The 23,972-nt window shown below is 33.7% G+C and overlaps 1 protein-coding gene and 1 long non-coding RNA gene across 2 annotated transcripts; both read right to left on the reverse strand.

Moving 5' to 3' along the window:
* Positions 1-4,140: 4,140 nt before the first annotated feature.
* Positions 4,141-8,496, reverse strand: LOC143066377 (uncharacterized). Its single transcript, XR_012975585.1, has 4 exons — positions 8,306-8,496; positions 6,878-7,046; positions 4,759-4,834; positions 4,141-4,392 (listed from the first exon to the last, which is right to left on the reverse strand). It is a non-coding gene; the product is annotated as an uncharacterized LOC143066377 (long non-coding RNA).
* Positions 8,497-10,514: 2,018 nt separating this feature from the next.
* On the reverse strand, positions 10,515-16,247 carry LOC143067651 (uncharacterized). Its single transcript, XM_076241079.1, has 3 exons — positions 15,744-16,247; positions 14,676-15,051; positions 10,515-11,705 (listed from the first exon to the last, which is right to left on the reverse strand). Exons 1-3 carry the CDS (start codon positions 15,921-15,923, stop codon positions 10,825-10,827), a joined length of 1,437 nt encoding a protein of 478 aa, XP_076097194.1. The 5' UTR covers positions 15,924-16,247; the 3' UTR covers positions 10,515-10,824.
* Between the last annotated feature and the right edge of the window lie 7,725 nt (positions 16,248-23,972).

A 23,972-nucleotide genomic window follows, 5' to 3' on the forward strand; every position in this document is an offset into this window, starting at 1 on the left:
AAATTACAGCCTTTAGATCAAATTCCTAAAAAAAAAAAACAGTATAAAAAGAAAATTCAAAATTCTTTAAAGGTCAATTAATATAAATTGCACATTTAAGACATGTACTTGCTAACTTAAAGGGATATCCACGTTTCTAGAATCTTGAATTGAGCAAGATTATTGACAATTACACTAGACGGTTCAGTACAAACATTTTATAAATTCATATAAACAGTTAATTGATTGTGAAAACTACATGCCCATTTTTTAATTCCTTTTGAAACACAACGAAGCAAGAAAATCTAATAAAAAACATTATGTAAAGGGTTCTTCTACACTTGTGGTATGATACATTGGTGATTCATTTTGATTATATTTGATAAATTAAAAATTTACTAATTTTATAATCAAAAAAAAGAGTGAAAATTTGATATACAACTATCTTTATACTATCTAGAATCTGATATATTAGACAAAATACAACTTGTTAACAATCTTGATCGCAATTCCACAATGTATTATCCCATTTGTAATTGTGGTTGCTAACTATCAAAAAATAGTTTCATTTGATACTAAAACTAGAATGTAAGGTGTATAATTAGCATAGTTATAACCAGATGTTGCTAAAAGGTTATGTGTTTGTGTTTTTTACGTAAGTTACTTCCATTGCTGTAAGCAATACATCACCCTTAGGCCTCTAGTCTATATGTGTTTGTGGCATTACATTTTTATTGGACAAACATGGTCGTAGGTATGATGTTATGTGCAAGTAAAATTAAACACAGTTCAATTTTAATCATTGTATCATTTTTGTCATTTTAGTGATATGAACGTTCGCAAATGGGTAGTATCTGAATAAAACGCTGCTTTTCCAACGGTTTATGTTATATTATTGATTTGGTCTCCCAACGGTTATGATTCGAGCGTACCTGCATGATGAGTCTTAAGTAGATGAAATATGTGTCTGATGCTTAAAAGTATACGCCTAGTGTCTATTTGATGGGTTCTTTTGTAGCAACAAATTTTAGTGTGTCACGCGTCGTCTTTACTGTTAATTAATCCTGCTTCAGATTCTTTACCAAGTGAGTTTCTTCATGAATCTGAAAGAATCGATCAAAAGCATTTCCAATTCCCCTTATTTGAAAGGCTAATGTATTCCTTGTCCGTTTTTGGAATGCAGAAGATTTTATCGTCACGTAACTCTAGCTCCTTCGCGAACAGATACACATCTTAACCACCGAAGTTGTGAAATACGATGAGAACGATTCTCGAGAGTTCTTCTCCATATACACTCGCGATATTTCCTGTTGAGATGGTCGAGACCACAAAACTTGTTTCGCGTTGCTTTTCCAAAGATATGACAGTTTCTGCAAGACTCAAACTATCCCCGTCCTCCTCCGTCCGTCATCACCATCTGTTTCTTGACCCGGTAAATCTTGGCGATGACATTTCAAATTTGTATAATTCTCCATATGCTTGATGAGTTCCTTAGCTGCAACAGGCCTTTGGTAAAAAAAAACCCTAAATGCTTATAGTTATCGGAAGCATATCTGGTGTAATAAACAAACCATAATGGTGTGTGTTGTTGTTACTGTTTGGTGTAAGGCTTTTAGGATTTAGGATGGCATGTATCAATGTACTTCATGAATGCATTTAAAAGTCTGCGAAAATTATGAACGGGGCTTTCATGTCACGGTTGTAGCTTCTGTAGCTTCTGAAAGAGGCAGTTCCAGGCAACTCGATTATAACTGACTTTTGACTGCCATACGCATGATGTTCATTTGAAATGTCCTTTTTAGAAAAGGGTTCAAAATTTTCAGTAAAAAATAGGGTTTATGAATTTGATATTATTTTTGCGATCCCAAGAGTAATGCTGTTTTCAATGTTTGTTAGCAACCTTATGATCACGTGTCTTGTACCTGTGATTTGATACACATTTAGTTTAATTTTATTATCCTCATCATTTGTAATACTTCTGTTACCAAACACGTTTACGTCGATGTTTCTGTTCAATGTCTCACATCTATCAATTGCATCGAGTAATACTGGGAACTTAATTCTGTCGAACTGTAGCTCGTCCAACGACTCTTTGAACTGATGTACTAGGTTTTCTGACATAGAGAATATAAAATCGCCCAGCGAAAGAATTCTTGGTCATTGTTGTTCCCATTAACGTTTGCTTTCTTTAGCGCCACTTTTTGTGAAAGTGGAACACGAATAAACTTCCGGCTAAAGAACAACTGTTATCCCCTCATGTCGTTTCCTTTGAACTTTAATTGTCACATTTTATTGTTTTTTATTACTTTGATCTTTTTCTCAATTGCAATATTCTAATCATCCTGCTTGAATGATTGTTCTATATTCCTTCAGCACGGTCAATCTAACCCCAGTTTACTGTTACAGAACACCAATTCTTTCTTCTTGGTGTTTTACAGGTTATGTCTTCATCAGCATAACCGTTTTAAAACGATTAGTATATCTCTTCCGCACCGCAATACTCGCCTATACGTCTGGATTGGTCCCACAAACCATTTACGGATTACCATGCTTGTTTTGTTGTTGCTTTTGCTCTGATGTTTTCAAATCCCATAGCTTAGCTTTGTCCTGATCATTTTGGTGTCGAAGTGAAATTACACCTATTTGTGCATTGATTTATTTATACTTATTTAAGACGATGTCCGATCGATTTTTTTCTAATGTTGTCTCGAAGTTCAATTATTTATATATATGATCACGTCCTCTTAGGTATCATGCTCTTGTCTCAGTTCGTCGTTTGCTACTCTTTAATTCAGCTCTTGGTTTTTAAATACATGAGAATACTTATTAATACAAAAGTGAAACAATTTTCGTTTGCATCGCTTATTTTCAATTTCAGATGCGAGTCCCATACTTTTGCCTTTACCTTGTGCTTTTATAATATTATTGGAACATTATATTGGGAGAAGACTTCATTTTTTATTTATCTGCTTCAAACAAATAATACGGAATTCAGAAGTCTAGTCTTTACATTCAGTATCAAAACATTAAAAGCAGTCAGTATATGTAATATGCCCTTTATGGACCGACAATTGGTTTGATTTATTCGTATGCGTTCTCGTATTAGAATCCCTTATTAAAAAACTGCAAAGCGACGAATGTCAGCTGGTCAACTCAAGGAAATATTTGAAAGATATGCCATTAAACTAGTGTCTCTTAATAATGATTTACATAACATAAACGTCCCATATAATACCTGCTGGTCCTAGCATTATATCCTCAATTGAAAAACACCAATTACTTAAATTTTTACACTACACTTACATATCCTTCATCTGAAATTAACCTTAACAATGGTATATTTACATTAGTTTCCTTTCTTCAGCAGGATTTGAAAACAATCTTTTGGAATTGTTTTGCATATATAATGAGTTGTTAAGCGCGATTCTAATGTGACGTGCTTCTTTCGCTTTGTGAATAAACTCTGCTCTAAATCCAATAAAATTTGTTCGCACATGCGTATATTGACTACTGCAGAATAACGAATTTTATCAAATGGACATGCATTTAATATATTTCGTTAACTTAAAACACTTCCAAACTCTTAAATGCTGCACATGTTGTTACTAATTCATTCATTATGACTGTAATGTGTTGCATTTCGAAATGGACATATTTGACCTAGATACAACAACCGTCCATGCTGGCTGTTCATAACTCCTCTCTCTAAAAAATCACATTGCCAGTCGTTTGCTTGTTAACAAACAAAAAGGGAGATTCATGGAATAGCCTACACAAACGCTCTACACTTATACACATCCGATATAGAAATTATACCTTATTTATCCTAATCAGAATCGAAATCATTGATGCAAGCTATACTTTATTGTAGTTTTTTTTTAACATGGGTAGGTATTATATTCGTGTTATTCTTAGTCTCACTATCGCTCGGGCAAAAATAATCACGAATTTAATGCCTACCAATTTTAAAACTACAATAAAGTATAGCTTGCATCAATTGTTTCTTTATAAAGATCATTAACACAGTACATATTGAGATGCCACGATGTCACAGAATTATGGATTCAAATCTTTATGAAGGAATGACGAAATTAGAAGATCCAACATACCTAGACAAAGATTGAGAAAGGTTTGATAACTCGTAAAAAAATACAAGTAAACTAAAATACTCATGTCTTTAATTACCATTAAAAAGATTATATGAATAATTTTACATTTGAAAATAATGAAATACACCCAACTAACATACTTGTTTTGTTTTGATTTTAAAATGCGCTTGTGAAATATCTGACTTTATATGTTCAAACATAGGTTTCACTTCAGTTGCAGTTTTATCACATACGATATATATATTGGACATATATTTCTGCCAGTGGTTGATAACGTCGCCATGGTACATCTGCAAAAATACGCCTGAAATTTCAAAATTAAAAAGTGAACCATGTTTGACCATTTCAGCAATGTCATAAAAGAAATGGCTTATATTATAAACCTCTTTCAATCATGCATTATGATAGATAGTGTTTAATTTTAAAAAATAAAACCATTCACTATGACTGCTGATTAGGATTATCCATAAAATTCAAGACAGTAATGTACAACCAATAAATGGGGCAATGAAAGAAATTTTACAAATCCTCAGTTTCAACAATTTTATCAAAGCTAATCGCCGTACTCTGACCTATAATTGTTTACTTTTAACACATTGTGACTTGGATGGAGAGTTGTCTCATTGGCAATCATACCACATATTCTTATTTCTATCTAATTTCAACTTACCGTCTTTGTAAGGTGCCACATCAAACTCGGCAGTTGTTGCTTGGCCCCAATTTATGCACCCATTTGTCGCGTCGTACTGAAAAATAACAATTGTCATCAGCTTATAATACAATTTAATACATGCAAACTGTTTGGAGAAAAATGATTTTTTCATTTTATTTAGTTATCTGCTTTAAATTAGCTTCCAGAAACTGTGAATACTCTTAAACGGTACAGTATTTTGTATATCTATATTCATTGTTTTTATACTTTAAGAAAATTTGACGAATAAAGCCATATCCATGTTTTGAATTGATTTTAAAGTTTTTATTTTGTGCTGTAATGCCACTATTCAATGGAGAAACATGGTGCGTGAGCCGTCACAAACAGTCAGGAGCCTGTAATTTAGTGGTTATATATCATTGTTTTTCGTTTATTGTTTTATCATAAATCAGGTCATTGGGATTGTTATACAATATTGTCATGTCGAAGCTTTGTCGAGTCATCAATTCAAATGTTGATACAGGTCTTACAGGGACAAATTTGACTTTAAATGAATATTTTATTGGTCGATAGAAATGGATAAAGGAGGCCACAACGTTTTAAGTATTTGATGTAATTGCATTTTTGTTGTTGGTTATTAAGGTCTTTCCTTTTACTAAAGGGAAAGACCTTACTGTATTTCTTCTGATTATTATTATTATTCTTCTTGTTCCGCCAAACTTTGACAAAATTTCCCTCCGTAACCGTAAACCATGTCGCTTTCATGTTCACACTTTGTATTGGTGTCATGAATACGTATCCGGAACTCACCCTGTGAGTCGAAATATTTTGTCGGTTCGGAGTAATCCCTCCGAAACCCAAAAACCTTGTTATCGTTCCAACACCGTAACCGTAATAGGTAGAAAAAAAATGAAGGGTGAAATTTGTTCAGGACCAGACCCGGGTTCTTCGTTACATTTGGATCGAAAAGATTCAACAACTCATTGGTAGGGTTATGCCCCTATGAAAATTAACCGGTGTCGGTTGGCCACCAAAACTCAGAAACCGTAAGTCGTAGACACATAGGATCTTCACCAATCATCATCATTTCATGTATCTTTAAAAAATATCTCAAGGTCAAATTTGTATGTTGACCTTGACCTCTGACCTAACAGCTTGTTATGGGATAATCTCAGAAACCATTATACTTACAGAAGTTTTAAATAGTGGAAAATGTTTGGGTCATTATGGCGCAACTTTGTTACATTTTGATCAAAGAGATTTGACCTTTCTATAAGGGGCATAACCCCTGTTTTAGGTTTTTGAAAAGACAAAATCAGCTTTTACTATATAACCAAAGGTCCTAGACCCTTGGGGTCTTCAGTAATGGCATTGGGGACCAATGACCTTGACAAAGGTCAAAAGGTCAAAGGTCAAGGTCATGTCCCAGATAGCGAATTTAGTGTTTTTAACCTTATTTAAAGGATTTTTAGTGTGTTTTCGAGCTTTTTAAGGTTGACCTTGACCTTTTCAATACATTCTACGTCTGTTGGAACATGTATTTTACATTAAAAAAGGAAAGACCTCTCAATTGTTCAAGAACAATTGACAGTTTAATTTTTATTTCATTTATAATGGCTGATATATGTGATCAGTGTAATAAATGAATATGTTTCAGGCAGACACGTAGGAATATTTAAGGTTAAGGTTCAAACTGAGCTTGAAAATTAGTTCACGACTTATAACGGACATTTAAGTGAAGATGATGCGCGTTTCGTCTACATAAGACTCATCAGTGACGCTCATATCAAAATATTTATAAAGCCAAACAAGTTCAAAAATGAAGAGCATTGAGGGTCCAAAATTTCCAAAATGTTGTGCCAAATACGGCTAAGGTAATCTCTATACCTGGGATAAGAAAATCCTAGGTCATACACTCGCATTTCCTTTGAGCTACAAGTATATTTATCTATTAAAAAATGTTTTCATTATCACGTGTACTGCAGATATTAACCATTTAACTTGTTTGCATTCAATTAATATGACATGACAGATTTTTAGATTTCAAACCAATCAACTATTGCATTTCTCTTGAAACAATCCAACATATTCGTTAGTTATCTACAGAAACGTCCGAATTTGTGTTTGATATATTTACCGAATACGCTGCACCTGTACTATTACACCCTTTGAATTGTTGATTAATGATATTCCTACAAAGCTGTAACTGAAAGGAAACGTTGACTTGGTTGTCATTATTCAAGCTATCGAGAGAATATCCACCAATAGACCATACTGTCTGTGTCCACGTATACCCATTGGGATTACTGAAGAAAAAAAGAATAAACTAAATAACATTTTCGTCATAGTTACATAATTTAGTTTGATTGCAAATAAACGATTCATAAAACATATAAGTTACTGCATCTTTCAACCTGAATTTGTGATGTACTTTCTAATTCAGCTTAATTTGTTGTTTGTTTGTATGATACGACGATTTTAAATATTAACTGGCATCACATAGAAACTACGTATATCAAATAATTTTTTTAGAGTTCATGATAACTGCGAGGAGTGCTGTTTTTACTTTATCTTTTTCTTGAGTGGCACTGTTCAATAAATTTCAAATTGACCTTAGTTAGCTTCATATAGTAGTGAAATAATTTCAACCCTGCTTTCCAGATTATGAGCCGTCTTTGATATCCTTGTTCAATTTAGTGTTTACCTGTTGGTAGCCTGGATATATTTTATTGTTTTTTAATTTGGCAAAATACAAGGTCCAGATAGTCAAAGAGGTTTTTTTCGAAAGTAAAACTGGTTCAATGCTTGTTTGCTTTAATCAAGTCACCTGATATCTGTAACGTAAGTTGTTCGTTGTTCTATCCATTTGTTTATGTATTTTGTTTTGTTTTTCAGAAGAGTGAATTGTTGGTGCTGTCGGTTGTGCTGTTTTATAGTTTTGTCAATTCCTGTTATACGTGTTAGGCATCTTTAAAAACGATAGCGTAGTGTGACAGGACACACTTTTTACATTGTTTTAAAGATTGCCGAAGTCTGATTATAACGTATGTGATAAACTCGCTGTTTCCTATTGTCGACATCTCGTTTCATGAGTTGTATTTATAACATAATATTTTTAAGATTTTGGCGTCAACTCATGTCTTCTTTATGTGCATGCCAATAAAAGATGCGTACTTTTTTTTAAACATTTCCCAATTAGGGTATCGATAAAGTACGTCTATAACAATTTCGCGGATTATTGAAATTTGACGATTATCGATTATGATAATATATCTGGTTTTATTAAAGGGTTTAAGCAGTGTCCTTCTGTTGCAACTTACTACTTACGGATAAAAAGATATGCTGGGTACATGTCTATGAAAATGTAACCCGAATGCAACCCTCTCTCTTAACCCCTAATTTTTTATACCAATTACAATGCAATCGTTATTTAACCGAGTTTGATATTATATAATAAAGCGAATCTTATAAATGAAGATTACGCACGCTCCAGTCCCGAATCCGATTTTTAAAACAAAATAACGATAATTTGAATGAATTAAGCTTTATGCTGACATGCTATTACCTGGAAATTAAAGGTGTCAGGTCATATGTTCTCCCAGTAGCAGGGTCTTTGTACATACAGTCTTGTGCTAAATATCTTCCGAAAGCAGACCCGAAACATGCAACCATAAGTAAAGCAACCAACATCTTGTTTCCCACTTTTCAAAGCAAGAAAAATCAGTTGCTGTCACATGAGGTGAAACTAGCCAAGATAATACGTCAGTTCACGTTTATCAATTATAATTAGATATCTTGATCAAGGATAAATAAGTAAGATGTCAAGATACTGTAGCAACCTCTTACTGAAACAAAATTGTGCAATACTTATCTGGCCATGTAAACTTACTTATATAGCCTAATAGCCAGTGTAAATAATGAACACGCTGAGGTTCAAATTACTCGATATAGGTTTTATATTTACGCGATTGTCTTTTACAATGATGTTAAAATTAAAAAAAAAAAATATTACGAAGAAATTCCCTTATGAAAAATTGTTAAAGTTAAATCAAATTCGGTTGACTTATGAATTGAACATGTAAAAGAAGCAATAATGTCTATCATCATTGGTGACGCAATCATCTAATATGGATCAAATAAATTATATACACATTTTAATGGCTTTGCCTTCACAAAATATCAATTGTGTTCCCTCCTTCAAAAGAGTTTTTTCTTTCTGAGTTACCGTTTAATATTCGTTTTCATTCTTTTCGGATAGGACGCGCTACTGATATGACAAAAAGTGGTGTTAAGACGATATTATCATTCAGTGCTGCCGGTGGTCTTCTGTTGCATATGTAAGCTACTAGTATATTCGTATTTAAGTCATTAACTTTCATTATAGCTCACAATTACAGTTTCATTTATATCATAATACTTACTACCTCCTTTTAGGTTCAAAAGATTTTTAGTTCGTCCGATCTTCAACTGTATATTGGACACATAAAATGCAAAAAACAAGATACAGGGGCCCAAAAGTCGGTCTTCAAGGCAGAGGTTGGAAAAAAAGGGTACATATATGTTGTGGAATGAACTTTATGCCAGAGTCTCGCATGCAAGTGACAATTTGACAAAAGATTGAAAAGCTATCGAACGATCTCGAAATTATTCAACTGTGCTATAAAACAAGTATGTATCGATGGACAGACACTGTATTATTGTCCTCATCCTAATATGCGAGCTCGAGAAATGAACTTGCATAGGTTTGACAGAACTCACTTATTAATATAGGGTATGCTATGTACTTAAACAGCATTCAAGGGGGATTGAAACTTTCCTACTCTTCGTACAAAATTCGCTGTTTCCCCGAAGTATAATTGGGAATGAAATTTCTTAGGGATTTTATGTGTTGGAGGGGGGCTTTTTAATGAGTGTGTAAAGACACACCCACGTTGCAAGATTAAAGGGTTATCAACCTTTCATGTATTGTACGTCGGATATTGTTTTTTTTTACTTTCGTGCGTTACCACAGGAAGGTTTGTTGAGACCATCTTATATAAAAAAAGATGTGATGTAATTGCCAATGAGACAACTCTTCACTATAGATCAAATGACACATAAATTAACAGTTGCATTTCACCGTACGGTCTTAAACAATGAGCAAAGCCCATACCGCTTAGTCAGCTATAAAAGGCCCCAATATTACAAAGGTAAAACAATTCGACCGAAAAAACTAACGGCCTAGTTTATGCAAAAAAAACACCCCGACAAATGACAACCACTGATATACATTCTCCTTTCTTGGGACAGACACATATATATAGAATGTGTGTGTGTGGGAGGGGGGCATGTTAGCGGTATCCTAACCGTCCCTCCAATCTGGGACAAGAGTGTAACAGTACAACGCAAAAATCATTTGAAAAAGGCTCAACTGTAAATTTCTGCGTCATTTGGTTTCTTTTGAAGAGTTTTCTCATTGGCAATCATAACACATCTTATTTTTTTTTTGTATTAACTCATCAGATGGATACACATATAGTAGACCACTCATCAACTTTTAGTTTTTTTTCCCCAAACTGACATATCACACAGGGATATTTGTTTATTTTGTGATAGAATTCGATCAAACGGATACTGACTACAGTCGCTTGAATATTACTGACGGTATAGAGACTCCTTTACGATTATTATTTCGTATGCAAGATACCTTTTTTACAAATAACCTTATGTAAATCACACCAATGTGATATTCAATGCTTTTTAGTTAATTTGAACTCAGTAGGACAGACAAAATATTTGTAATGAGTAAAATTTATTATTGTAAACAACCAAATCCGGAGTGTGTCTAGATCTGGAATCTATTTTCCGTATTTTCGTTTATTGATGTGAATTCTCCGTGTTTGCAAATGAATTTATTATTTTCAAAAATATGATAGCATTGCAATTCATCATTCTCCTATTTCATTTCAAATAACGATAAAAAAAAAAACCAAGCAACAACCCCACTTGTATATCCAAATTATGATTCAATCTGAAAGGAACATCTGATACGAGTAAAATGGTAGATATGCCTAATTTTTTAGTTTTGAATAATTTTTTTCCTATTTAACATACACAAATGTGTGGAATATTCCAACATCCAAAACTAGGACAATTATGTTTACACCAAAGATCCATATACAGTTTGTAGCTTGTAGAAATATTTGGCATCACAGTAACGCATTTATCACCTAAACCATACGTTATTTCGGTCAGTGAGCCATCTTTAAGACACTGACAATGACTTGGAGGACAGTGACCTAGTTTACAGTTAGCATCACACCAAGCAGTCATTGCTGTATCGCCTTTCCATGCACCTGTTCCAACACAGGTAACAGTTTCGGTAGGCGGACCTTCGGTTGTGCTTTGAATTGTTAATACTGGTGTCGCTGATGTGGTTATTTTGTTTGTTGTTGAAGTGCTGGTTGTTCTAGCCGAAGTAACAGTTGTTGGAATGCTGGCTGAAGTAAAGGTTGTTGGATTACTGACGGAGGTCACTGTTGTTGGAAAACTGACCGAAGTTGAACTACAACCCTCACTACAGTATGTTGTTGGGCAGTATCCAACCTGGCAGTTGATTTTACACCACCAGTCCATAACTGAATTTCCTTTGAAGGCCCCTATCGCAGTACATTTGACCTGTACGGATTTTTCTGTTGTTGAAGATGATGTGGATGAAGAAGTTGTCACCGTAGATAATACTGAAGAGGAAGAAGTTGTTGATGATTGCATTGTCGTAGACGACAGTAACTGCGGTGAAGTTGTAGAAACTTTAAACGTTGTGGTTGAAGTAGTTGCAACTGGAGATGTTGTTGAAGTAGATGCGATATTACCATTATTGTTTATTGCAACGTCTGCGCATGCATAAAACTCTTCCTGTCTTCCTTTTCCGATTCCACAATTTTCAGGATTTGATGCATCATCATTTATACATCCCCAACTGTTTCCTGAATTATAACAAAGGTAAACGAATTTTACAACTTGTATATACAATCGTTATTACTGCTTCTGTCTATTTATGAATTTGGTACTTTGTTATTTATTCACATTAAATACGACGATGCATGTAAAAACATATGGCATAACAATAAAAAAAAGTTTGCTTTTACGTAAGAATAAATGAATATGTGTTTCGTCATCTTGTAGTCTTCTCTGACCTGGAACAATGGTTAACAGCAAACCATAAGAAAAAGCTAAAGAGTCGTTGGAAATTGCTTGCCTTATCAGATCGACATGAAACACTAAAATAAGATGTCAAAAGACGCAAAGTACCGATCTTTAATAAATCGAATTTATTGGAAGCTCGTGCAAAGTCAAGAAAAAATAAATCAATTATGTTCACCAAGACTTAATTATCAATCAGTACACATCCAACAGATCGAGTTAGTACAGACGTCATCAACAGTCTGAAAAAGCATGACCATCAACAGTCTAAAAAAGCATGACTTCCAACAGTCTGAAAAAGCATGACCTTGAATAATGCAAACATTCAAGTACATTATATCGACAGGATGTAGGACCACACGTTTTTTTATGAACGTAATACATATTACATTATGATTTAATCTACCTACAACAACATTAATGTTAGTACCGATAAAAACAATATCTTTCTACGGTGTTTACGTAATATAATGATAAAAGTTTATTCAAAAGATCAATACGTTTGAAAGGATCGTATTTAAATTGACGTGCTTTATAAACATCATTACCGCAAAATTTAGGATGTGATGTCCCGTTTTAAAAAAGAATCATATAGTTAGAGCCAAACTTCAGAACAAAACTTTGTATCTATGAAAAATATTGGTATTTATCAGTTATTCATATATTCATTTCAGTGTAATCTAAAACGTCACCACATAAGTAAATGAAGAAGTATCTGCATTTAATTCGAACTGTACTAACTAAAATATTGTATGTATAATATATATGACGAGTAAACATCAATGGCACAACAACCCAACGACAAAAATAACACAAAGAGGGACTGTCAACATACAGTTTTCAATGACAGAAATGTGTCTAGTGCAAAACATGATTATTTGTTTGGACCATTTAACCTGAAACTGTTCAGTATAAAATATCCTCGAATTTTAATAAGTCTAACCCGAATAATAGCTGAATAATCACGATTGTTTTAGAATAACTCCAACTTATGATCAATATTTGTCGTGAGATGTTTTTGTGAATTGAGTCCCTGCGCTGCAAATGTAAAGTCTTGTGCTATATAACAAGTCTAGAACAGGAGATGTAAATCGAGCGCTGTAAAATATAAAAGTCTTGCGCAGGAGATGTAAGGATGAGCGCTGTAGATAAAAAAAAGTCTAGCGCTGTAGATAAAAAAAGTCTAGCGCTGTAGATATGAATTATAACGGTGTTGATATACATTTCCGTTACATCTCTTGTGCTTGCCTCAAGTCTTAGATACAAGATTTTGAATTGGTTATTATTAGCTTTGAACTAGATGTCAGCAAATGGGATTACTCTCAGGTCTGTACTTCTTGTAGGGATGTATAAATACCCTGCCACGTACGGTATGTGTTTTTGAAGCATGTTTTTTTTTTTTTTTTTTGTTTTTTGTTTTTTTTTTTTTTTGTATCGATCTGATGGGGTGAGCACTTTTCAATTGATTTTTATAGTTTGTTCATATGTTGTGTAGCGGGATTGCTTCCCCTTAGTACAGGTAGAACATATAAAGCCAGTCTTAATCTACTGAGCTAGGGAATCGATTCTTTGGCTCAGTCGGTTAACGCACTGACTGTCACGCAGACGACAGGGGTTCGAATCCCGGTGGTGACACTATGTATTTGTAGAGTAGAGAGTAGATACGTGCTCTCCGGTTACATTTGGCGCCCGACTAAAAAATCCACGATGGTTATCTGGAGTATACTAGCCAGGGTTTGTGTTGTTAAGAGTCATATATAAAGATATGATGACTCTTGTGGTGGGGGAATAGTGTGGCGGGATTGCTTCCCCTCAGTACAGGTAGAACATATAAAGCCAGTCTTAATCAACAGAGCTAGGGAATCGATTCTTTGGCTCAGTCGGTTAACGCACGGACTGTCACGCAGACGACCGGGGTTCGAATCCCGGTGGTGACACTATGTATTTGTAGAGTAGATACGTGCTCTCCGTTTACAGTGGTATTGTTACACCATTGTCCCAGGTAAGGGACCCCGTTTGTTGGTCGTTGGCTAACATGGTTAACCCCGTCATATAATGTATGTGGCTGTCCCAATTCAGGAACCCTTAATTCAGTGGGTACCATTTTTTGCGGTTTATCATAATTTAATGTTATTGATTGTTTTTTTTTTATTTACATAGTTTAGTTTAGTTTTCTTTTATGAATTGTTTTACTTTTGTCTTTTTCGGGGCCTTTCGTAGCGGACTATGTGGTATGGGTTTTGCTTATGGTTGAAGACCGTACCTTAGATAACCTTGACCTATAGTTTTTAAAGTCTATGTCATTTGGTCTCTATTGGAGAGTTGTCTTATTGGCAATGATAACACATCTTATTTCTATATTACACTCTTCAGCGCTGTACTTTTATCTCCAGCGCTGTTCTTGATATTCCTTTCGCTATGTTTCATATCTTCAGCGCCCGACTACATTTACAGCGCTAGACTTTTTATATACCTACAGCGCTAGATTTTACATCTATACAGCGCTTGGCTTAAAATATGCAATGCTACTTTATACCGCCAGCGCTAAAATTAAAAAAAACCAAACAAAACCCTTTACCTGTATGAGACCAATCCCCTCCTTTACATAGTAACACACTTGAAATGGAGTTACCAAGCTGGAAAGACGTTGACCTAGGCCGTACATTTGTTTACCTCTGCAATGCAGCAAATAAATTATTTTAAAATATTCGAGACATTGACTTATTAATTATGTTGTATAGATATCGGTTTACCTGTACGATATCGCCACTGAATAACACAGTGAGAACATGTTAAACCTTTTGGCAGTGAAACAGTTACTGTGAATTTCCCTCCTGTCTGATAATTAAAATAAAACTTTGTTCCTCCTGTTTGAACATCAGAAAGTATATACTGGTCAAGACATTCCTGTGTAACTGCCTTGGTTACATCGTTGTTCGGACAAATCCTGAATTCTAGGTAACCTCGATGGCTTGCAGTGATTTCAAACGTCATTGAGGCATTACTGTTTATCGTATAGCTCCTGGTGATGGTACCAGTGGCAAATTTACCAGGTGGTGAGTAAAGTTGGGGTTTTCCGTACTCGTCCCCGCAGACTCCACATTTACCGCCATTTTGAAACTGATGTACCTACAGTACCAACAACGATATTAGAACAGACCTAATGAATTGTAATAGAAAAATATGACGATGATACTGAAACTGAAAGCAACTAAAAGTTTTTTTTTTAATTATACGAGGAAATACAATCAAATATCATACTTTTTACTAAATAGTATAAAGAGAGATAAATTTTGCTATAATATATTCATAGTAACGGTGGCATTACTTCAGAGTTAACTGTTTCAAATAAGTAGATATCTAATTGTATTTGCAGCTGACGGGTGCCTCATATAAAGCAGGATCTGCTTACCCTTCCGGAGCACCTAGGATAACCTCTAGTTTTTGGTTGGGTTCGTGTTGCTCATGCTTTAGATTTCTATGTTTTGTTTTGTGTACGTTTGTTTGTCTGTTGGTCATTTTTCCTTTTTAGGCTTGGCGTTGTCAGTTTATTTTCGAATATGACTGAATTCTGTCGCCTCTCTTTAAATGCAGATATGCATAACCGATTATAAGATTTGACCTCTGCAAAGAATCAGATGTCGGTTTGAAAAGCAACTAATTTGGATCAAATACAATTCTGTTATGATATGCTACTCCTTACCTTCTCTCGCCTGTTCTTTTACATATCGTACATTGAATTCGCAATTCCTGATATAATTATGTATGCTTTATTTACAAATAATACGTCTTGAAAAATTAAGAAAAAATCTGATACATACATTATATCCACCACAGAACAATTGGTTGTCATTATAATCTACTGGTGTATTGAAACCATATCTCCACATGGAGGCTCTTCCGGGAGGATCAATTAATCTTCCGTGTCCATGGATCGAACTTATAAAACTATTTATTATCAAAATATACGTTACTAATGCCTTTGTATTTCGACGTTCCATTATAAATTTGAAAATCCCCGATGGGTAATTATATATTAAGCGCTAATGTGAATTCTGCTATGCCGGTGTTCTCTTAAGTGTGTATGTTATGCACTTGAGCGCAAGTCCTTCATCACTAGAACTAGCTCAATCATAAAAACATCCGGCAATGGAATTAAAAAATATATTCACATTTAAATTAGTAGTCTCCATTAAGCACAACCATTAAATAGTTCAATCCGGATATACTTATCACAGTCTTAGACTAATGTCTTCGGTACTCAGAATGCACATTTCAATTTGTGGAGTTAATTTGTCATCCTTACATAAAACATACATTTTAACACATTAATTATCAGTTTTTTTCATCGATTTGGTCTGTTGGTTGACACCCCAATAAAGATGGTCATATTGTTAGCTTATCTTTATACCGACGGCTATGTCAGTCAATCTAGATCACAATGTCAAGTCTGCTCGTACACCTAAATAGGTTGATGTTTGAGAATATGAAAAAAATAATGATTGTTTTTTCTTAATAATCTTCACAAGGAACACACACACCAAAAGTCCTAAAAATCTGAAAGCATTTACAGCAGAACAAAGCAACTCAAATAAAACAGAAAAATAGACATTTGCATGATGGTAGTAAGTTATGCTTAGAAAATCAAATGGATGGTAAAGTTCTGCATCGTCCTGTGACCAAAAAGAATAAAATGAAGAGTTGCATTTAAAGTCATTAGTAAATGACCACCATGTCTGTATATTATCACTAAACTGTCTATAAACCTTGATAAATGCGAAGTAACACAAACGATTGATCATTCAAATAAATTTATTAGTCATAAAGTTTATCATTTTAGCACTGTAGACAGATATTTTTGAATATTGTTTTTAACGATATTCAAATGGAGTTTATTTTTGATACATATTTAAACAAGAATGTGTCCAAAGTACACGGATGCCCCACTCGCACTATCATTTTCCATGTTCAATGGACCGTGAAATTGGATAAAAAATATAATTAGGCATTAAAATTAGAAAGATAATATCATAGGGAACATGTCTACTAAGTTTCAAGTTGATTGGACTTCAACTTCATCAAAAACTACCTTGACCAAAAACTTTAACCTGAAACATGCACTTTCATTTTCTATGTTCAGTGGACCGTGAAATTGGGGTCAAAAGTTTAATTTGGCTTTAAGATTAGAAAGATCATATCATAAGGAACATATGTACTAAGTTTCAAGTTGATTGAACTTCAACTTCATCAAAAACTACCTTGACTAAAACCTTTAACCTGAAGCGGGACAGACGGACGAACGAACAGACGAACAGACGGACGGACGGACGAATGGACGCACAGACCAGAAAACATTATGCCCCTCTACTATCGTAGGTGGGGCATAAAAAGTTTTAAAAACTTACAAAAACATCACAGCCATTATTGTACTCAGTAATTCCAAGATCTTCAAAACTGCACGCACACACAATGTGTTGAACAGAGAACTGTTCTGTTTAGTTGTAAGTTGATGCAAACTATAATCTAGAGCCTGTGTAGCATACCTGTTATCTATAAATTCATGATAAACTACCTCGACCAAAAACTTTAACCTGAGAAAGAGCTGTTTCGCACAATCTCATTTTCATGTTCAATGAACCATGAAATGTGGACCAAAACCTAAATTTGTAGTAGTTTTTAGAAATTCCCAATCATAATTATGACTATGTATGCAAAGTTACAAATGGATGCAACTATAACTTCATGATAAACAACCTCGACCAAAAACTTTAACCTGAGAAAGAGCTGTTTCACACAATCTCATTTTCATGTTCAATAAACCATGAAATGTGGACCAAAACCTAAATTTGTAGTAGTTTTTAGAAATTCCCAATCATAATGACTATGTATGCAAAGTTACAAATGGATGCAACTATGACTTCATGATAAACAACCTCGACCAAAAACTTTAACCTGAGAAAGAGCTGTTTCACACAATCTCATTTTCATGTTCAATGAACCATGAAATGTGGACCAAAACCTAAATTTGTAGTAGTTTTTAGAAATTCCCAATCATAATGACTATGTATGCAAAGTTACAAATGGATGCAACTATAACTTCATGATAAACAACCTCGACCAAAAACTTTAACCTGAGAAAGAGCTGTTTCACACAATCTCATTTTCATGTTCAATGAACCATGAAATGTGGACCAAAACCTAAATTTGTAGTAGTTTTTAGAAATTCCCAATCATAATGACTATGTATGCAAAGTTACAAATGGATGCAACTATTACTTCATGATAAACAACCTCGACCAAAAACTTTAACCTGAGAAAGAGCTGTTTCACACAATCCCATTTTCATGTTCAATGAACCATGAAATGTGGACCAAAACCTAAATTTGTAGTAGTTTTTTAGAAATTCTCAATCATAATGACTATGTATGAAAAGTTACAAATGGATTCAACTATAACTTCATGATAAACAACCTCCACCAAAAACTTTAACCTGAGAAAGAGCTGTTTCACACAATCTCATTTTCATGTTCAATGAACCATGAAATGTGGACCAAAACCTAAATTTGTAGTAGTTTTTAGAAATTCCCAATCATAATGACTATGTATGCAAAGTTACAAATGGATGCAACTATAACTTCATGACAAACTACCTGGACCAAAAACTTTAACCTGACGGACGGACGAACGGAGGCACAGACCAGAAAACATAATGCCCCTACTACTATCGTAGGCGGGGCATAAAAAAACCATAATTAAATATGAATTATTATACAGCGGTCATGCATCCTGTCTTTTAATACTCCTTACTGTCCTTCTAATGTGGATTAAGAAACGTCATGAAAAAGATATTTAACAAATTTACTCTATACAAAAGTCATCGCCGGCTTTTGCTATTTTATATCAGTTCACTTTGAATCAGTTTGGGGTGCATTTTTTTATAGGTCTATCTGTTCATTGAATAAACCTTAACATCATGATTCCTTGTATTTTTTATGACTCTTTTAACATGCCATAGTCGTTCATTACTATGAGCAGGTATGCATATTTGTAAATCTTTTGTGAATTTAACTTTAAATTAAAAAACAACCCAAAGGGGCATCAAAAGCCATACATCGGAAAAAGACGGACAGTACCATAACCAACAGAGAAACTAGAGGCTCTAAAGAGCCTGTGTCGCTCACCTTGGTCTATGTGAATATTAAACAAAGGACACAGATGGATTCAAGACAAAATTGTGTTTTGGTGATGGTGATGTGTTTGTAGATCTTACTTTACTGAACATTCTTGCTGCTTACAATTATCTCTATCTATAATGAACTTGGCCCAGTAGTTACAGTGGAAAATGATAGTAAACATTTACAAATTTTATGAAAATTGTTAAAAATTGACTATAAAGGGCAATATCTCCTTAGGGGTTCAATTGACCATTTTGGTCATCTTGACTTATTTTTAGGTCTTACTTTGCTGTACATTATTGCGGTTTACAGTTTATCTCTATCTATAATAATATTCAAAATAATAACCAAAAACAGCAAAATTTCCTTAAAATTACCAATTCAGGGGCAGCAACCTAACAAGGAGTTGTCCGATTCATCTTGAAATTTCAGGGCAGATAGATCTTGACCTGATAAACAATTTACCCCATGTCAAATTTGCTCTAAATACTTTGGTTTTTGAGATATAAGCCAAAAACTGCATTTTATCCCTATGTTCTATTTTTAGCCATGGCAGCCATCTTGGTTGGTTTGCCTGGTCACCGGACTCATTTTTTAAATACGATACCCTAATAATGATTGTGGCCAAGTTTGGTTTAATTTGGCCTAGTAGTTTCAGAGGAGAAGATTTTTGTAAAAGATTACTAAGATTTACGAAAAATGGTTAAAAATTGACCATAAAGGGCAATAACTCCTTAAGGGGTCAACTGACCATTTTGGTCATGTTTACTTATTTGTAAATCTTACTTTGCTGAACATTATTGCTGTTTACAGTTTATCTCTATCTATAATAATATTCAAGATAATAACCAAAAACAGCAACATTTCCTTAAAATTACCAATTCAGAGGCAGCAACCTAACAAGGGGTTGTCCGATTCATCTTGAAATTTCAGGGCAGATAGATCTTGACCTGATAAACAATTTACCCCATGTCAAATTTGCTCTAAATACTTTGGTTTTTGAGATATAAGCCAAAAACTGCATTTTATCCCTATGTTCTATTTTAAGCCATGGCAGCCATCTTGGTTGGTTTGCCTGGTCACCGGACTCATTTTTTAAATACGATACCCTAATAATGATTGTGGCCAAGTTTGGTTTAATTTGGCCTAGTAGTGTCAGAGGAGAAGATTTTTGTAAAAGATTACTAAGATTTACGAAAAATGGTTAAAAATTGACCATAAAGGGCAATAACTCCTTAAGGGGTCAACTGATCATTTTGGTCATGTTAACTTATTTGTAAATCTTACTTTGCTGAACATTATTGCTGTTTACAGTTTATCTCTATCTATAATAATATTCATGATAATAACCAAAAACAGCAACATTTCCTTAAAATTACCAATTCAGAGGCAGCAACCTAACAAGGGGTTGTCCGATTCATCTGGAAATTTCAGGGCAGATAAACAATTTTACTCCATGTCAGATTGCTCTAAATGCTTTGGTTTTTGAGATATAAGCCAAAAACTGCATTTTCCCCCTATGTTCTATTTTTAGCCATGGCGGCCATCTTGGTTGGTTGGCCGGGTTACCGGACACATTTTAAAACTAGATACCCCGATGATGATTGTGGCTAAGTTTGGTGTAATTTGGCCCAGAAGTTTCAGAGAAGATTTTTGTAAAAGTTAACGACGACGGACGACGGACGACGACAGACGACAGACGACAGACGACGGACGACGGACGCCAAGTGATGAGAAAAGCTCACTTGGCCCTTCGGGCCAGGTGAGCTAAAAAGAGGAAAACAAACAATAGTAAATCAACACTCACAGAAAGCTAAAGATTGAGTAACTAGAACTTCACACTACATGTAAACACTATGAAATATTAGAACAGAAATAATAGTTGCACCGGGCAAAAGAAAGGAAGAATGTACACACACCTGATTCAATTCACGACATTCAGAATCATCTGTGTCAAATGATGTAATTTTTTGTATCGTCTTTGATTTCTGAGTAGTATTGTGGATAAATTTCGTTTACTATATTATATGATGATATATGACATATATTTTTGCAATTACACTTGTATAGTATGATAACTTTTAGGTGTAACGATTTTATGTATGACAACAGTGTCTGATTGAACTTCAAGATTATGTATTTATTGCGACATTATTGAACACCAAAAGGAAAATGAGATATCAATCGTGAAAATATGTTACATAAGAATTGACTGAAGACTGTTACTGCATTCATTTATTAGGACAAGCCAAGATTAACGAACACATTAAAAACGAAATCAAATATGTCTTTCCACAGAAAAGTATTGATGTAAAACTTTAGATTTGGTCTAAAACATGCCAATATCGTATTGAAATATCTGGTAGGCCATGAGCCTATATTTTGGAGCATTTTTTAGAGTTCATGTTTAAACTGACATTGTGACAAAGTTTCAAAGAATAGTCCTCGTCAAATCTAGTCTTTATCTAATATGGCTTTAATCTGTAAGGTAAACCCAAATTTACGTAGAAATCTATTTTTGCATGTTTTTTAAGCAGAAAAATAACAAGGAAGACTCTACCAATAATTCCCCATTCTCATTACCTCAGACTGCGACAGGTACTTAACAATAACATTTATTAAAACATGAAAATTAATAATGAATGAGCTATTTAGTGCAAACAAGATACTTTTTGTCAATACTGTGGAGCGTATTTAATTTTGATATACCACCAAAAGGGAATCAATAATTATTCATTGTACCAAATAAAACATTTTTCCAGTCTATATTTATTGGGTATAACTTGTTTTATTTTGGTATATATTATAGAGCAATACATTTTAAAGGTATCGTACATCCTTGTGCCTCGACTATGAATCAGCAATAATCAATTTTTATCGTGTTCAATATTTACCTTCAGGTTAAAACAATATAGACATACCACACACATCAGATAAACTTTCTATACAATATGTACTACATGTACTTGTTTCGCTAATTAAAACAAAAGAAAAGAAAATTGAATACAAAAATGAGTTATAAAATACAGCGATATGCTGTAATATTCTATGATTAAAACTAATATATACTAGTCAACAAAAGATACGATACACGACTTTGGAATAAAATTTATCAAAAAGTATTAAATATAAAACAAAATGAGATACACTATTTTAAAAAGCTTTCATTTGCAATGTATGTACATTTGATAACGAAAATCAAAACCTGTCGGAAAGTAACTAAATTCCGTGTAAACGATCATAGGGTGTAAATCATTTTTGCGGAAAGTTGGATAAAAAATCGACACACAATTTTCTAAGTACTAAATGAATTTTCCATTTTATTTTAAAATATTCAATATGCTAATCATTTTTGTACTAATGGGTTGAAATATTGTGTTTTTTGAAATCTCAAAAAATGCAAAAAACAAAAAAACTGTTTTCGTCTCAAATCAATGCTTTAGATATGAAAACAACACACTGTAAATTTGGATCCTTTCGGATTAGTTTTAAGATCCGAACTTTGCTTTTCAAATAAACGAAGAAATTGTATGATTTTTTTAAAAGAATTGATGGCAAACATTGTCTTTACCTTTAAATGAGAGGTTGGCATCATTAGTTTGAACTTTTGTTTTTAAAATTGTCGTCTGATGTAAATTTTGCAAAAAATCAAATTTCGCCAAATGATGTCACGAAAGCAACACATATTTTTTTAAACGGATTTATATTTCCATGTTTATTAAGCATTACTACCTTCAATATTGGTCCTACAAATTGAAAACTTCATCTTTAATTTGAAAAAAGTCGTGTATCGCTTCTTTTGTTGACTAGTATATCATGTATATATAAATTGTTGTTATAGGGAAGATGACATGGACATGTAAAAAAAAAAATCAAATTTCGCCAAATGACGTCACGAAAGCAACAAATATTTTTTAAACGGATTTATATTTCCATGTTTATTAAGCATTACTACCTTCAATATTGGTCCTACAAATTGAAAACTTCATCTTAAATTTGAAAAAAGTCGTGTATCGTTTCTTTTGTTGACTAGTATATATAAATTGTTGTTATAGGGAAGATGACATGGACATATAACCAAGAATCTGCATTTTCAATCGGTTTAAAAAAAAAATCTTAGGTCCTAGTACTACCGGTCATGCATTAAGGAAAATCAACCCTCTGAGTATTTTTTTTGGTCTATGGAAAAAGAAGAGTAACACTAAATATCGTATTCACCAAAAAAAATAACCCACCACATTTTAAATTAGAATTACCATACCACATTGAGTACTTCTTGTAAGATGAGGAATTTTTAAATATAATAAAAGTTTCAGAGTTAATCGTTGCAAACTTAAGCAACTAATTTCACAAAAGATCTTAAGAGCAAAAATGTTCGTAAGTCATGAACATTTCAGTACAATACCATCAATTTTTGTATAAAAAAAAACCCATGGGTTATATTTCCTTAAAAGAGTTTTAATCGCATACTTTCGAAAAATTATGAATATTGTTCTGCAAATAATCTCTTTAATGTTCTCGAGTACACGAATCGTTGCCACTCAAAAGGAGTTTAACAATGATGAATACTTTTTTTTTCATGAATTTGTGTATTTTAAGGTACATCCACGCTTGTTTTTCTTATGATGTAAGACATAGTTCAGTCGTTGTTGAAAGCGTGGAGAGAATATTGAGAGGAAAAGACTCGTACTGTTTATTACGTGGTATGTTTTTTGGTTGACAAAGAGTTTTTTCGTGATTATCATTCTATTGTTTTCTTTATCCGCGATTACTGGCTACATGTGCATAAATTTTATCAACGATCTCACTAAGTCATCAGGGGCGGATCCAGCCATTTAAAAAAAAGGGGGGGGGGTCCCAACCCAGAGTATAAAA

This window comes from Mytilus galloprovincialis, chromosome 3 (genome assembly GCF_965363235.1).
Source record: "Mytilus galloprovincialis chromosome 3, xbMytGall1.hap1.1, whole genome shotgun sequence".
Classification (NCBI taxonomy): Eukaryota; Metazoa; Mollusca; class Bivalvia; order Mytilida; family Mytilidae; genus Mytilus; species Mytilus galloprovincialis.